The sequence below is a fragment of the Carya illinoinensis genome, chromosome 3 (genome assembly GCF_018687715.1).
Source record: "Carya illinoinensis cultivar Pawnee chromosome 3, C.illinoinensisPawnee_v1, whole genome shotgun sequence".
NCBI classification, from domain to species: domain Eukaryota; kingdom Viridiplantae; phylum Streptophyta; class Magnoliopsida; order Fagales; family Juglandaceae; genus Carya; species Carya illinoinensis.
In genome coordinates, this window is record NC_056754.1 from 46,297,534 (window position 1) to 46,314,402 (window position 16,869).

A 16,869-nucleotide genomic window follows, 5' to 3' on the forward strand; every position below is an offset into this window, starting at 1 on the left:
TCTACTACATGAAAATGATTGAGGCTTAAGGTGCATTTTTGAAATTGTGTAACTTGTTGTCTGTTCAATTTTGTTTCTTTTATTTTTATTAATTTATGTGGACCTATCTTATTTTCTCACTAATCTTACCTATCTTCTTTGGGCACAATTTAGAATGTCACTCGAAGTTTGATTCTTTTGTTGTTGGAAATTTGGAATGAAAACATTTAATTTGGTTGTCACATGATATTTGTTTTGTTGTTGCTTTCTTTTTGTTGTTGGAATGAGAACTTGTTGCTGTTGTAAATGATGGATGATGGGTTGGTTGAATAATTTAGAGGATAGATGATGAATGATGGATGGGTTGGATTGATGGCAGATGATGGATGATGGATGTTGTTCACTTTCTTTGGTTTTATTTGTTGTTGGAATGAGACAATAACATGTGATTTTAATTTGTGTTATTGGTTGTTATAATTGGAAACAAGTAACAATATTTGATGGCTTGTAAGAGTTAGAGAAGAGGATATACAAGGCAGAGTCGGAGTTAGAGGTAGGGCATTCCAACTTCGACTTATTCGGTGCTCAACCCTAAAAAAAAATGCTATAAACATAAAGAGATTTCTTAAAAATAAACTCATAAATTGATGTTTCATCTTATATATTAGATCTATTTTATAATAAAAATAACTTTATAATCTGATATATATAACATCAATTTATAAGTTTAATTCTATAAAATTCATTTGTGTCTAAAACATTTCTCATCAATAAAAACTAGAACCAAAACTAATGCATCCAAATGCCAAATTCCAAATATGAAAAGTAATTCAAAACTAAAAGAAAACAGTTTGTTTCCACGTTAAAGTATTTGTTTAATAACTCACGTGTCAAGATATGTACAGTGAAAGTCTAAAAGATATTATTTTAAAAATAATAGAGCCCAAACTAAAAATAGATAAAGATAAACAAACAGGGCCCGTTTCCTCTCGTCCGGCCAATTAAACCCCGTTTCCTCTCAATGTGTCAATGGTAAGCCTTATTTGGACGACCTTTCTGGCGAACCCATCAAATTAGTATCTTTATATCATACACTGAAAATGGAGAAGTGCTGGTGTCTAGCTGTTCTCCTCCTCTGCATAATTTCAACAGTGGCTGCTTTGTCTGTGGGTGGTGGGGTTGGTATTGATGTTGGCATTGGCAATGCAGGAGGCGGCGGCGGCGGTGGTGGAGGTGTTTGGATTGGTGGTGGGATCAACAGCCCATTGCCATCTGATTCTGGATCTTCGGTTCCAAGTCTCACAAGAGCTTACACTGCTCTTCAGGCATGGAAATCCGCAATCAAAGAAGACCCATTGAGGATTTTAGACACTTGGGTTGGCTCTGATGTCTGTTCTTATAAAGGAGTCTTTTGTGCAGAGCCTCAAGATGAGATGGATGCATCACCCGGGCGTCTTGTTGCAGGTATAGATCTCAACCACGCAAATCTTCAAGGCACTCTTGTCAAGGAACTCTCTTTGCTCGCGGATATTTCGCTTTTCCACCTAAACAGCAACAGATTTTCAGGCACACTTCCTGACACTTTCAGATATCTCTACTCACTCCAAGAGCTAGACCTTAGTAACAACCTCTTCTCGGGTCCTTTCCCTGTGGTCACTCTATACATTCCAAACCTCATTTACTTGGACCTCAGGTTCAATGAATTCTCGGGGTCCATTCCTGATGATCTATTCAACAAGAAACTAGATGCAATCTTTCTCAACAACAACCAATTTGAAGGCCAGCTTCCGCAAAACTTGGCTAACTCCCCAGCTTCTGTGATAAATTTAGCCAACAACAAGTTCAGTGGAAGCATCCCAATTAGTTTTGGCTTCATGGGTTCCAACCTCAAGGAGATATTGTTTCTTAACAACCAATTAACAGGTTGCATTCCTGAGGGAGTGGGGCTTTTCACAGAGATGCAAGTGTTGGACGTAAGCTCAAATTCGTTAATGGGTCATTTGCCGGACACCATGTCTTGTATGGAAAACATGGAGGTTCTCAATTTGGCACACAACGAGCTATCCGGGGTTGTGCCAGACCCGGTTTGTTCCCTGAAAAGCCTCGTGAATCTGACCGTTGCTTACAATTTCTTTTCTGGGTTCAGCCAGCAGTGCAACAAACTATTCTTCAGGAATGTGGGGTTTGATTTCTCAGCGAATTGCGTCCCTGGGAAGAACATGCAGAGACCTCAGCCAGAATGCTCGTTGATTCCTGGAGGTGGGTTGAATTGTCTGAGAATCCCTCTTGTTTGTGGATCAATAGGAGTAATGGCTGCTGCAGAAACTCGCCCCAACTCATCCTCCTCCTCCTCATCTCCATGAGGGTAGATTTACTAGTACAGGTGCACTCATGTACAACTTGACTGGTTGGTGATGTCTGTCGGAATGTTTAATAATAGAAATCAATGATTAGAGCTTCTCAATTTGTTTTGTGTATGAAATCAGGATATTTAACTTGGTATTATCTTACAAGATGCCCAGAAATTCAAAGCAAAACCACTTTTTGAGACTTCCAATGAGTATTCATGTTGGAATACTTTTGTTTTTTAAAGTCATTTGTCGGACTCCGACATGTCTCAGTAAGAATTATAGAAAGTTGCCTTTTGAGGTTACATCTCTGCCTCGTAAACTTGAGAAAGCATTCGAATATTCATATTAACGATTGTAATTTGTCAAAATCAACGGCGACAGTTCTAATAATATGGGATGCAATTTGTAAATTGTATAATGTGGAGTATTTAAATATTAAAAAGTAGATTTTCTCAAAAGCAAAATTACACTTTTGCCCACAAATTACCATCTATTTTTATATATATGCACCTAATTAACTTACCAAAAGAAAAAATCAATTTACACCCTAAACTATCAGTAAATTTCACTTTGCCCCCTTGATTAATATTCTAATGCATAAAAAAATGTTATCCATTACAATCATTGTTGTCACACGGGATATTCGACCATTCTTAGTAAATTCAACATCCATCTTAATTCTTAGCAAGACGAATAATAAGTTCTTAAGAGGGTTTTGGATGGAGTTAGGCCATCCTTATACTGGCCAGTCCCCGCCATTGAATGTAGAAGGAAATGGGTTACAACAACAACACGAAGATCATGGTTTTGTACAATTGCCCGATGTTGGTACCTTAATCAAGCAATATAATACATTGGATTTGGAAGTTTAAAGGACCGTCTAGCTATGGCAAATCCCAAGAGGTCACTCCACTGGTCACCACTATTTCCATGAATCCTATAACCTTCATCTTGCAACTCCTTTCTCTTCTCTGATTTATAGACTATTGCAGGTTTGCCCTGATCTGAAGTTCCCCTGTTGAATTTTAACAACATGTTATTCATCAGCATTATGTCAAATTAAGTTATCTATGGCTTTTGAAACTGGTAGATAGTCTCAGGGCAGTAGAAATTCCAAGATAATGTTTATAAGACAACAGGTTATTCAGGTTCAAAGACCTTGCTTAAATCCTATACCGTAAATCATATAACAGCTTGGTTACCTCAGGATAAGCCGTTCCCAACCGGTGAACCCCACATCTAGAAGATTTTTCTCAGTGACATTCCTCTGGTATTCACCCCGTCCGGTTAACAGAAATAATGTAAACCCCAGCTGTTTGAGGTCGTTGTAAAGACTCAAACTTGCTGTTAAAGCTGGAGCCTCTGCCAAATCCACCCAGGAGTCGAAAGAGCTCTCATCAAAGGACTCTGATCTGCATAGAAAACAAAAGAGCACGCATACTATGTTCAAAAATATCAACCAATATGAGCATGTAAAATTCAACATCGATGAGACATTAGTATTCTACACCACTAATGTTTCCACCACATGATTTACCATCTTTAAGGAAATATGATAAACTTCAAACGCAATTTGCAGAAAAATAAATCAGGAAACCCAACCGTATGGAAAGCTAAAATTTGCAGTGTCTGCAACCATGAACCCAAACATTAGTAGCTTCAAAGATATGAACATTTTGGCAATGTGTAGCCCAATTATTTCATGGTGGTGAACTTCAGCCTGAAGGCAAATAAGGGTCAGAATGCCACATGACTAGCATCTTTAAATAAATAAATTCCAATCTCCCCTTTAGCATTTTAAAATTTTCACCCCAAAAAATGCTTCAGATTAAAATGAACACTCTTTTCTGCCTATACAGGCCTTCTTCAGGTTCATATAAGTTGCCTCCTTCATTAGTAGGGACTAATAAGAGGGGACATCCATTGGCACTCTCTAAATCGGTACCTTTTCCCATTTTATTCTTGCATTCTTATAAATTCAAATGTACTATTACTGTCAACACAATAGATTCTCAATACTTCAGATATAGCATAGTGAACTCTTCCAAAAAGCACAGGATTCACAATAGAACACACAAGAGCAATTCACTCGAGAATTTTTCCTCAGAAAAACTGAATAAATAATTGACCTAACAGATTGTGAGTAAGACGTGTATTTCCACAAAATACCTTACCTTGTCATGAAGTCAAGCTCCATAACAACTTCATAAAAGTACAAGTTACAGAAAGTAGTGCATGCCTTGAACTAAAGCACTTGTGATAAAAACAGCAGAGCTGTATGCTCATTGTCATAGAGATGAAATATAAATTTACTATGAGATGACAGAAGTTGGTAAAGGAGGTCTAATCTTCTTTATACATACAAGTAAAGAGTGTCTAATCATCATCCCAGACCAAACGATGAAATAAAATTAATATTACAGCTTGGAAGTGCGGTTGGGTTCAGGCTCAATTGTGTAGAGTGTAACTACGAGAGTGTTTTCATACGTCTAAAACAAGGTCGTGTAAGACTCATATTGTATGTTCCTCTCCTCTTTTTTCTTCTTCTTTTTTTTTTTTTTTTTTTTTTTTTTTTTTTTTTTGGTTTTTATGGTTTTTTCCCTTTTCTAAGTAATTGAAAATTGCATGAGGCATACTCCAAGTACACCGGTTGTATACAGGAGGAATCAATCCGCTTATTTAGACATTGTCTTACTCATCTTTAAACAAAGTTCTCTTACCGCATAATGTAATCCTACATCCTACCAAACTTCAGTTTCAAATGCATTACTAATTGGAAAACTAGCGTAGACATGCAAAATTAGCTTTAGATCTTCACGCTGAATCGAACTGAACCAAATGACGTGAAACAGAACTCATGCATTATTCATCTAAAAGGAACCTCAATGCACTGTATACAGATATACATATGAGTGCGTGCTTGTGCGTGGGTGAAATACTCCTATTGGCCAATCCAATCCATCCCAATCAGATACCTAACAGTCCAACATGTACGTACAACCACCACACCCCCCCCCCCCCCCCCCCTTCTTTCTCTCTCTCTCCCCTCCCTCTTTTTCCCCAGTCACAAAGCGATAAAAATGATGAATTATTCCGAAAGCAATAGTAAGATAAATCTAAGAAAACTAAAAGATCGAAATCTTTCGAGAGATCCAATGGCTAAAGACATTTCTGGGCTTACCCGAACCCGTGGGCCTCGTAGTACGGCAGGTTCGAGAGCAGAGTCTCATCAATATCGAAGACCCACGAGTCCCTCCCGTCACCGGCCATCTCCACCGTCTTCGCGAATGCCAAAGAGTCCTGTGCCACAAACTCCGAGTCGTACGAGTACCGCTCGCCGGTCATGTAGTCCTCTACGAACTGCAAGCATCTTGCCGGAATAGTGGACCAGTAGCCGGCGTCGTTGGTCTCTACGGATAACCTCCAGCTTTCGCAGAAAGGATCGTCGTCTATCCGGAGATTGCGGTATTCGGAGACGGTGTTCTCCCGCAAGATTTGGATGACTGATGGAGAAGCTGTGGTGGATACAAGGCAGAGAAGGAAGACGAAGATAGGGGTAAGGGATTGGCCTGAGGCCATTGTCTGAAAACCAAGGAAGCTCCTTCGGGAAAGCTTTCTGGTTGAGACAGAGATTGGTTCTCGTTTTTCCGCTGTATTATTGACAATTGTCTCCTCACGGAAAGTGGGCTATAAGGCCCCCAAACGTAATGCACAATCTCGAAAATCCAAGTAAGAATAATTTTTTTCTTTAATATCATATATTTAAAATTATTTAAATAAAGAAATGCATCTGCTATTATAATGAGAAAATAAAATATTAAGTATTTTTAAAATATTAATAATATGATATTTTTAATTAATTAAAATCAAAATAATAGAAAATATCTAATAATTATTTGTAATTAAATTTAGAATGAAAAATTTTATATATTATACAATTATTCTATTTTCATCTCAACGATGATGATTTTTTATCATTTAATGGTAATAAATATATCACATTTTATATATTGAGATAAAAGTGAGACGACAGTATATTGTATCAAATTAAAATCACTTCATTTAATAAATTTTTTAATTCTCAATTCGATTAAATAAATTACTTAAAATCTGCCACCAACCTTATAATTATGTTCAATGAATTATTTTTAAAAAGAAATTGCAACAATAATTAGCAAATTGCCAATTTTTAAGGGTTTTTTTTTTTTTTTTTTTTTTTTTTTTTAAATTCTTGTAAAGTTTTGCATGAAGTGATATTTTGAGGGTTCACAAAATAGAGGTCATTACTTGATTAAGATGTACTACTCCAAGACACAGAAATAAACAATTGAAACAATTATCTCATTACACAATATTTCAATTAGCAGCCAATCAAATGGAGGAAGGTATGATGAATTACAATGAACAAATATATATTTAGTTTGAGATAAATATGAACAAAAAAAAATTGCCATTAATTAGCAATTGCCTGTCTGTACACTATATATCAAAATGTAAGTACAACACTTGTACATAGAACAATACAGTCATAAGAGAGAAACTTCCCCAGACATTATCATAATGTCTCGACAAAACCCAAACTCATGGCAGCGAAAACCAGCAAACCAGATAGGAGATAGGAAGGCAGCCACACACCCGAATATGGGAAGGAAAAGAAAGAAAAAAACAGGAAAGTTTCAAGAATTGTGGGGACAAAATCAGGATGAAAGAATTGGGATAAAAATAAATTTAAAAAAAAAAAAAAGATGCAAATTTATATGTTTTTTGGCTCAAACCGGCTTGCTAGGGCTGAATTTGCTCGTGAAGAGCAAGAAATTAACTAGCAAGTTGGATATCACAGCATCAGAAGGGAAGATTTGGAAAAGGTATTAAAAGAGGAAATCTTGTTCATCATGGCAAAGCTCCTTCCTGAGTTTACGGGAGAAAAGTCTGCAAGCATCCATGCTAAGATCAATGGCAGCTGAAAGTGCTACGAATAGGGCAGCATCAGCCATGCAAGTTACATGCTGCACTCCAACTTGAACAAGAGGCTTGCTTACTTTTCCTTCACCTTCCACAGTCGAACCCATCACAAAACCTTTCACAGGTGACCTCAAACTTAATGCAGTATCTCTAATTATTCCACCATCTATGCAAAATTGGCCACCCTTTTTTATGCTCATCGTGGCCTCGGCAATGGCAATGCTGCTGCTAGGGCCATTGTCAGTGACCAGCTCAAACTTGTAGCCCAAGCCATCAATGGGGCCTCTCTCTCGCCACGCCTCGAGACGGCCCCATGGTTTCCAGCTGCTGATGGACGCCCCGTGAGGACGGAGGATGAGCCAAGCACCTGGGTTCGATCGAGACACTCGGTCAATGCCTGGTGATGGGACAAATGGGGTGATCATGGAAGCAGCAGCCACGGGCGAGCCAGAGAGATCGTATATCATTATCATCCACCCTTTTCTCTCCCTTCCTGACCGTTCCCTCTCTCCTGAAAAGTTTCTCATCCATCCCCTACTAGTACTGTTGTTAAAATCTGACGGGAGAGACCTGGATTTTATACAACCAATTAAGAGGGTGAATAACAGAGCAGGGCTAGTATAGAATCACAGAAATATCAAACAGGAATATCAACATGACCAGAGACAATGAGATGCACGATACAAAAATGCAACAAAATATTCTGCATATGGGAGGAAATCCAAGGTAGTTGTATTTGACAGTTGGGGAGATTTGAAATTGTCTGTTTGACCAAACTTGGTAGGCAAACTACGGGCGCCACCATTATTGGCTAAGCTTTCTAAGTTATGTCTTAAGCGACTTAATTATCATCTAGCCATTTCTAAAACAATATTCATGAAGGCCATCTCACATGGAGGTAGGCAGTGTGAAATGAAATCTTGGGAAACAACTAACAAAATAAGAACGGCGCAAGATTACTACCGTGTCAAATTGAAATGTCAAACTACAAAATCAGAAGGGCCGGCATGTTGATAACGACTCGGGGAACTATCATGAGACCAAGGTCAATTTGCAACATGCACAACGGAAAATTCATTTAAAGAGAAACCCCACTTGCTAGATCTGCCTTCTTCATCATGGATTCATGTCGGTTTACCCATGAAATTAAAGGAATCCCGAGAGAGAGAGAGTCATATTATACATGCCATGAATAAAACACCATTAATGCTAGTACTCATCATAAAGGAAACATGAAAATAGATAAGGTGCGGGCCAACTTGGCTTGTGCTTAAAACCAGCAAAAGAAATTGACAACCCAGATGTACCCATTTCCAGAATGGAAAAGTCTAATTGCAAGCATATTTGAATACTAACATATGCATTAATTCATTATGATCTGTCAAAAAGTAGATTTTATTAAAAATAATGCTAATTTAACTTTTAAGTATGAAAGAATCAGTATTGGCATGTAGATTAATACGCGACTTTACTTATATGTAGCAAAACTCTTCTAGAATAAACATCATCAATTATCATTAGTACAATATGAACAGTAATTAATTAATTAATTAATTCGTGTTAGAGTATGTGTATATACGTTATTAGATACAGAAGAGTTGATTGCTAACCAGCCTAGAACTTTATCAAGAGATCTAATTTAAATATACATTGTACCCAATTGGCATTTTTATTAAATGATAAAACTTGACCCAAAAAGAAAATGAAAACAAATTAATGACACTCAGGCTCACTCTAGCAAACTAACGAGATAACAACTAAAATGTACCGGATCACCAGAAAAAAACACACTCACCTGGATCTAGAGTTCCGATCCGCGCTGAAGGTGCAGCTGAAAACCGGTTGCCTTATGTTCCCTTGAATCTGGAAAACCACCGGGCTACACTCCGGTTCACCTCCAAACTGGAACACGAACCGGGGGTCCGGTTCTGACCGGACCACTATATGAATCCGAGCCGAGGGCTTGTCCGGCTTGTTCCCAAGCTTCATCCACCCGTTTTGGAACACGCGGGGCCTGGCGTCGGTGCCCTCCAGGTCAATGCCGACGTGGACCCGGCCCAGCAGCTTACCTCCGCTGACGCCGCACGTCCGGCCCATGCGGCCGGTAAAGACGGAAACGCGGAGTGTTATGGACTTCCCGGAGAGGCGGCGGATGGCGGAGCGATCGAGGTGGAAGCCGGCAGAAGAGGTGCTCGAGTCGGGTGACGAGTCACCGGGCGTGGTGCAGAGAGGGAGAAGCGCAGTTTGGGATGGGAAATTCTTGATCCGGAGCTTGCAGAAGCACGGGGTGGTCGATGGGTGGACACCTGAACCGGCGGGTCTAGTCGCCTGGGGAAGTTTCAGAGCCATTGATTCCACCGACAAACGAACGAAGGGACACGGATCCATGGTATAGTAATATCAAAGTCCTAGTACTACTGGTACGTAGTTGTTGTTCTAGTTCTAGTTGATCTTGTTCTTGTTTCTCTCCCTCTCTGGGGGTTTAAGAGAAAAGAGTGAAGAGTCTGAAATGTAGACAGGAAATTGGAAAGGTAAGGTAGAGAACCTGATCCTTGGAAACATCTATCTTTAAGGACTAGAATGTATGTCGGGTTCACCTGTTATTATTTATTAACGTCCTCTCTCTCTATCTGTGTCTGACCATCTGGATGTGTGAAACGGTGCGTTGGTGAGTGATTAAGGTGGTTGTCCATTTTATCTTTTGTACTTTGTCTTAGCGGAGTGATTCATTCCTTTTCAAGTGTGACCTGCTAAAATTATCCAACCTGTTTTCAATAATGTGTAATATACCTACAAGAAAATATTATAAATTGACATAAATTTATTCATTTAATTAAATATATTTGGTAAGGAGCGGTACGAGTCGGAGAGAAAATGAATTTTGCAGGGGGTCCGGGGCTGGGGCCGCCTCGGGGGAGAAAACGAGAAGCGGAGAGAGATGATGAGCTGGCAAGAAGTTCGAGGAGTTTTACTTAGGTGGGAAAATTTTGGTCCAAGGGTGGTGAGGCCCGCGGGGGGGTCAGACAGCTGTGTTGTGGCTGGAACCACGTTGTCATGGAACAAACTAACTGCCGCTGTAGCTGATTGGGGCCCCCACACCATGATGTCGTTCGTTGATCTTGGCTGCATTCCTATTCGCCCCCTGTAAATCAGCAATTTAAAAAATTAAAATGAAAACATTCCTACGTGGCATAATTTGGCGTCACCTGACATGTGATCGCCGCTATAGACGGTTGTGTTTGACGGCGCTTTACTTTTCTTTCTTTCTTTATTTTTGGTATTTGGTCAGAGCTAATGCTGTTTGTTTATTATTCGTTTAGTAAACGGATTAATACAGATCAACGGATTCCTTCCGGCGGTGGCCGAAAAATTGACATCTGTCAATACGACGCCAGATTATTTTTGTAAAAATAATAATAATAGTAAATAAACTCTAAAACTTGAATAAAAGTTTAAAAAAAAAAATAGAATATATAGAAAAGAGTTTCCTTTACATATTGTCAGATGAATAATTGAGATATGGATTTGATTTGATATTTATTTAATTCTTTTGTTATTTATTAGTTTTTTAATTAATCCCATATAAAAGTACATTTGCATTAAACAAACACGTACCTCTCATATAACTAAAACCCAATAAGATACCCTCCAATAAAACCCAATAAGATACCCTCCAATAAAATTTTGACACTTGTCTTTTTAAGAAGAGAAAAATACAATCAGTCTCATATAACTCTCTCTATCCCGTACCTCTCTTCCTCTGCCCTCTCTCTCTCTCTCTCTCTCACCGAACGACTGCTCGGTGGTGATGAATTTACACATGCATAGGCACAAATGGGAGGCATGTCCCCAGCAGAATTTACAGCTAACATATTTCCATTTAGCAAGATAGTTTGGCCTAATTTATAGCTAACATTTAACACAAATGGAGCTCAAATTCTTATCAAAAGAGAAAGATTTTGTTGTAGTGAATGCTAGGGAGATGCCCTAGCCGATAAAAGGATGGTGGATACAATTACACCATATCTGAATTCAAATTTAAACCCAAGACTTTGGATGCCACATAATTGACATGATGTTGTATCGATGTAGGAGCTAATGAAGGCCGAGGTGGAGATCAACCAAATTTCGCAGAGCCAAGATCAAACAATCGATTGGATCAATGCACACGACATCCTAAAGTACTATTGCGATCTGAACAAAAGCCATGAAACTTTTCTGGTCATTCTCCTATATATAGGTAGGTGTATGCTACCCATTATCTTATTTTTATTTTATAATATAATATTAAACAATTAAAAACTATTTATAATATTTCACTTATATGTGAGCCTATCATTTAAGAATATTGAGATGATGATAAAAAAGAAAAAGAATTAATATTTATAAACAGATTTTTCCATATAGTTAGATTTTAAGGAAATTTGTAAGAGTTTAGAGAGTGATATAGATGATCATGACTTACGTACGTACTCGTGTTGAATGTAGTATAGGATGTGCCGCACTTACGTACAAAGTAATTAGACATTTGGGCAAATATATATATATATATATATATATATATATATATATATAATTTACACGAAGATTATTAAGTACACGATGATGATTTTAACCCTAAAAAATGCCAACAGATTAACATATTTACTTTTCCCTTTTCACTTTTTATCCGTATGTGTGTTGTTGTTTATCTAGGTAGCCTTATCCTCTTCCTGAGTTGATCCAATCAGCTTTTCACTGAAGAAAACCCGGCTATTAAGCTGAGTCTTCACGGGTACGTAGGGTCGATATCCCTCCATTTATATCGTGATAGGAGAGTGGGGAACAAACTTTTTGGCCTACCCATGGTCCCTTATTGTTTATATATCTCATTCACAACAGCATCATGTTTGTTGCAGTGCTACGCTTGCTTGCTTCCACACATATCGCTCTCACCCGGCCACGTGATATACTCATTATTATGCCACCTGCATGCACTTTTTTACTTACTCAGCATGCATATATATATATATATATTTTATATCTTATATTATTATCTTATTTCTATCTTATTATATAAAATATAATATATTTATTATCATTAAATAATTAAAAATTATATATATAAAAAGAAAAAATAATTACGATAGTGAAAATGCTATATAATTATTTTAAATATTTTTATAAATAATTCAAAACGATATTTACGTACTTCATAATTAATTATATATATATATATATATATAGCGTTGCAGTAGAAGTAGTACGTACTAAGCATCTGCTTTACCTGAGCAAAACACACGCTCTGCACGGTGGATCCAAAGCCAACCCAAATCTAGGCCACGTAACATCCATGTTTTTGTTTTCTTGAACTTACTTTGTTAACGTACGTTACCAACATCACAAAAGGACAATACACACTCAGGTTGTATTTTTGTGCAAGATTACATGTGTATGGATCATCCAGGTAAGCAAAAGCAACATAAATGTGACTATACACATCAATATATGTATATATATAACCGTACATGAACCTGCATGAAATTGGCAGACAGGCTGGCTAATATTTTGGGTATAATTAATTAATATTACCTGTTCAGATTGGCAGCTTGCTCCACCACTTTATTTCCTTCGGGACCCACAGCCATTTATCACTATTCACCTAATAATAATGATAATGATAGTTACCATCTTAAATCCATTTTAATATTCAAGAGATTTTGTATCTCTTGCAAAAATAGAAGAAGTAAGAAAACTTTTGATTCTGCCGATCTATTTTGAAAATAGTCGCAAAACATACTATGGTTTTCTTAAGTTTTTTGAAAAAAAAAAATTTAGTTATAGATATAATTATGCTTTAATATGTATATTAATTTAATGTGATTAATTAAAAAGTAAATTTTATTAAAAATAATATTAATTTAAATTTTAAATATAACTGAATCAATATTGATATTCATATTATTACGTGATTTTATTTATATGTCGTTATAATTATATTTTCAGTTAAAAACATAAAGTTTATGCGTTGGTTGGAGAAAATGGATGATTAAAATGTGGTTCAGGTCGCCCTGAAACACGCGATATAATGGTCAATTAGGTAAGGCTAAAGATGATCACGTACAGCTTCTGTCTGGGCCTCCATCCCCCACAGATGAGTAAATGATTAGGAAGTAGTCTGTAAAAGTGAGATCGGTCGATGACTTCATTTTAATTAAGAAGGGGCCTTGACTCTCAACTTTTCATTATGGCGGAGGTAAAGCAATCTTGCTGGCATGGAGTGGGTTCACAGCCAGCCAACATATGCATATGCATTAGTATTATATTATATGCTTAATTCAGACAAAACAATTCTCTCAAGTTGGGATCTTAAGTTGGATACAATCACAATGCATGTTGACAAATAAAAGAGTGAGAATATATATGATTCTTTTCATCATTTCTCACTTGAAACTTACAGTATCTATTTACATTTAAAACAATGGATATTTTGGTTAAATGAGTAAAGGGATATTCTCCATTTTATGGAGGATTTTTGTTTCGTAGAGTGGATTCTATGTAATTTATTATTGTGTTTAATGAATATTGTAAGACTCATTTTATATGTTTAAGACCTTAAAATTTGAAAAAATTGTGGTCCATATTTCAAATAGAAAGTTCTTACCATATATGCACAGTCTTTTCAAGAATGCAACCCGAGAAACTTCACCCTCTCTAGCTGTCCCATATTCTGCCCATATGCAAGAAGAGTAGCCTCGTTGTTGCAAGAGGATGCTTTGGTGGACTTTAACATGAGAACAAATTAATAAAGCATATACGAGAATTTTTCAAGAGTTTTTATTTTATTTTACTTTATTACATAGATGAGAAATAGATGAAGTGATATATTCTCGTTCGTCAGATTTTAAGGCCGAAAATATAGTACCATTGGAGGGATAATTTGGGGTAGTAATTATATCGCTGACTTCTTCTTCTCTTTATTATTTAGACTACAAGTCAACCGATAATCTGTTTATGTTTATTTTTTTAGATAAGATATGTTTGTTGATGATAAAGCTGTTGAGTAATAAATTTCACATTATTTGTTAACAAGATTTTAGATATGTTTATAAATAATAAACAACTCTCTTTTATTAAACCGATTTTGTGAGATGATCAGTTAAGTCATATGAATTTTTTCATGATATCAGGAACATGGAGGCCCAACCCACACTGCTTACATTGTGACAAGGATTAAGAAAAATATTAACTTGTATGTGATGGAGAGTTTAGAGGAATAAATATCACATTACTTGTGGATAAAGTCTTGAGCATATTTATAAATAATATGCAAATCTCTCTTGTCTTACTTACATGTTTCGATCATAGGCCTTGTTTTAGTATATCTTGCCTAATTTCTAAATATTGCTCCCCCATTCTTATAATTAAGTGTTCATCCAAAAGTAGACCCCAAAAGACAGCCATTTAAGGCTAGGTGGATCCTTGCCAAGCATGGGTATTTTTGTATGAACAGTTAATCAAAAGGATGATTAATTGGTTTGAGATGTTATTTGACCCTAAAAACATCAAAATTGGTGCCTTTTTGGTTGACAAACGTTCCTCTCCATTAACCATACATTTCTTAAAGGTTGAAACAATATTGGGTGCTTTCTAGATTATTGAGACTTCAATGTTAAGATATAAAATAAATAATAAAATTTATCTAATTCCATCAGCTTAAACTTTTGGAACAAGTGACGATTTCACATAGTATCAGAGTAGAGGTCATGAGTTCAAGTCCTGATTCTATACTCTATCTCATTTAATTAAATATTCCATATGTTGGGCTACTCATTGAAGAATAGTCTGACCTACACGTGAGAGAGAGCGTTAAGATATAAAATAAATAATAAAATCTATCTATTTCCATCAGATTAAGTTTATGAGACAAATGATGATTTCACACAATTGTCCTAGTATTGAGTTTGTTTCTCTCTAAAACCCAACTAAGAAGTCATGAACCAACAAACTTGATTTTGTGGCACTCAATGAAGTTTCGTCTCTTGCTATCCTTTGGCTGTTAAGAGATGTCAAAACATACAATAACGTTAGGTTTGGATAGTGAATTTAGATGAGATGAAAGTAAAAAATTGAATAAAATATTATTAAAATATATTTTTTAAATATTATTATTGTTTTAGAATTTTAAAATGTTGAATTATTTATTATATTTTGTATGAGAATTTGAAAAAGTTGTAATGATTAGATGAGATAAGTTGAGAGTCTCTTTCAATCCAAACTGAGCCAATTCAAGTCTAAGGTACGATTTGGTTAGCCAGTTTAGATGAACTCATATCATCTGGAGCTGTACGTTACATAGTTTTGCCTATTTAAACGGTTTATTTTATCTCTAAGTTTTGAAAACATCAATTTAGACAAACATTAAATTAATAGTATAAAATATTGAACAATGCGTGAACAGTACATTAACAATACAAAACTAACATGAATAGTAAGTGAATAATATAAAACATTAGATGAACAGTGCAAAATCTCAAGGATTCAGCTTTATCAATAAATACCGTGGAACCTACACCATTTTCAGATCTCAAAAAGTAAAAACTATGTCATCTTATCTCACTATCCAAATACACATTTTTTTATAAACTATTTCATCTCATCTTAACTCAAAGATTTACTACTATTTAAAATATCTAACCTCATTTCATTTAAACTACGTAACCAAACAAGTCCTAAATCATATACCATTTGTAATGATAAACAAAACCCAATTCCCATCTAAACTCAAAATTCAAAAATATAGTGAATATGTTCCTTTTGAAATCATAATAAAAAGTAAAGAACTTTTCTCTCTTATTCATTTAATTCTCATACTTAATTTGGGATATTATACTCTTAATATCAAATATGGTTTCTATAAGGGAAGACTCCTCAAATCAAGCAAATCAAGATCATAAGACCTGATTTATAGGCTGAAAATGTGCATGTAACAGCAGACAAATACTCTGTAACAGTTTGAAAAATCTCGAGTAAATGCTTCGTAATTGTAGGCTTAAGTTTGGCTTTCTTTCTTAAAGTAGAATCTGTACACTTGTATATATTTTGATTAAATCAATCGAAATTACTGTGGTGTTTTTCACTCGACAGAAATGAGAACTTTTTGTGTTCATATTTTTCAAACTTCATCATGGTATCAGGAGAGCCATCCTCCACCGAGAATTCGATCCCCCAATACGAAAATACCCATAACCCGATCACAACCCCACCATCTCCAATAGAAATCTCTCTCATTGCTCTCAATATTACTCCGCAAATCAATGAAAAACTCACACCTCCACCTTTCCTCAATGGCGTGCCCAATTCGAAGCCCTATGCATTGGATATAATCTCCTTGATTATGTTACCGATTATAAGCCCTACCCTAACCTTCATGATTCCTCCACTTCTGCTCACCAAAGAACTCACTAGATAAGACAAGATAAACTTATCCTCAGTGCCATGCTGGCATCCACAACCACCACCATAACCCCATTCATTTCTATTGCCAAAACCTCCCAAGAAGCATGGTAAAAATTGCACACAATGTATGCCAGCAAGT

At 36.2% G+C, this 16,869-nt stretch overlaps 3 protein-coding genes across 3 annotated transcripts; 1 reads left to right on the forward strand and 2 right to left on the reverse strand.

Annotated features, from left to right (window-relative positions):
* The first annotated feature begins 898 nt into the window (after nucleotides 1-898).
* Nucleotides 899-2,443, forward strand: LOC122304417 (leucine-rich repeat extensin-like protein 4). Its single transcript, XM_043116691.1, has one exon. It carries the CDS (start codon nucleotides 1,080-1,082, stop codon nucleotides 2,340-2,342), a length of 1,263 nt encoding a protein of 420 aa, XP_042972625.1. The 5' UTR covers nucleotides 899-1,079; the 3' UTR covers nucleotides 2,343-2,443.
* Nucleotides 2,444-2,883: 440 nt separating this feature from the next.
* Nucleotides 2,884-6,024, reverse strand: LOC122304418 (acid phosphatase 1-like). Its single transcript, XM_043116692.1, has 3 exons — nucleotides 5,512-6,024; nucleotides 3,533-3,742; nucleotides 2,884-3,345 (listed from the first exon to the last, which is right to left on the reverse strand). Exons 1-3 carry the CDS (start codon nucleotides 5,907-5,909, stop codon nucleotides 3,168-3,170), a joined length of 786 nt encoding a protein of 261 aa, XP_042972626.1. The 5' UTR covers nucleotides 5,910-6,024; the 3' UTR covers nucleotides 2,884-3,167.
* Nucleotides 6,025-6,763: 739 nt separating this feature from the next.
* LOC122304419 lies at nucleotides 6,764-9,938 on the reverse strand. Its single transcript, XM_043116694.1, has 2 exons — nucleotides 9,088-9,938; nucleotides 6,764-7,862 (listed from the first exon to the last, which is right to left on the reverse strand). Exons 1-2 carry the CDS (start codon nucleotides 9,678-9,680, stop codon nucleotides 7,199-7,201), a joined length of 1,257 nt encoding a protein of 418 aa, XP_042972628.1. The 5' UTR covers nucleotides 9,681-9,938; the 3' UTR covers nucleotides 6,764-7,198.
* Nucleotides 9,939-16,869: the final 6,931 nt, after the last annotated feature.

Excerpts from the sequence above, each read along its gene's own strand:
- LOC122304419 (XM_043116694.1), bottom strand. The coding sequence starts at position 9,680 with ATGGATCCGTGTCCCTTCGTTCGTTTGTCGGTGGAATCAATGGCTCTG. Across the intron at positions 7,863-9,087 it reads GATCGGAACTCTAGATCCAG|GTCTCTCCCGTCAGATTTTA; the intron begins GTGAGTGTGTTT and ends TATAAAATCCAG.
- LOC122304417 (XM_043116691.1), top strand. The coding sequence starts at position 1,080 with ATGGAGAAGTGCTGGTGTCTAGCTGTTCTCCTCCTCTGCATAATTTCA.
- LOC122304418 (XM_043116692.1), bottom strand. The coding sequence starts at position 5,909 with ATGGCCTCAGGCCAATCCCTTACCCCTATCTTCGTCTTCCTTCTCTGC. Across the intron at positions 3,743-5,511 it reads TACGAGGCCCACGGGTTCGG|ATCAGAGTCCTTTGATGAGA; the intron begins GTAAGCCCAGAA and ends TTTTCTATGCAG. Across the intron at positions 3,346-3,532 it reads TGGGAACGGCTTATCCTGAG|GGGAACTTCAGATCAGGGCA; the intron begins GTAACCAAGCTG and ends AAAATTCAACAG.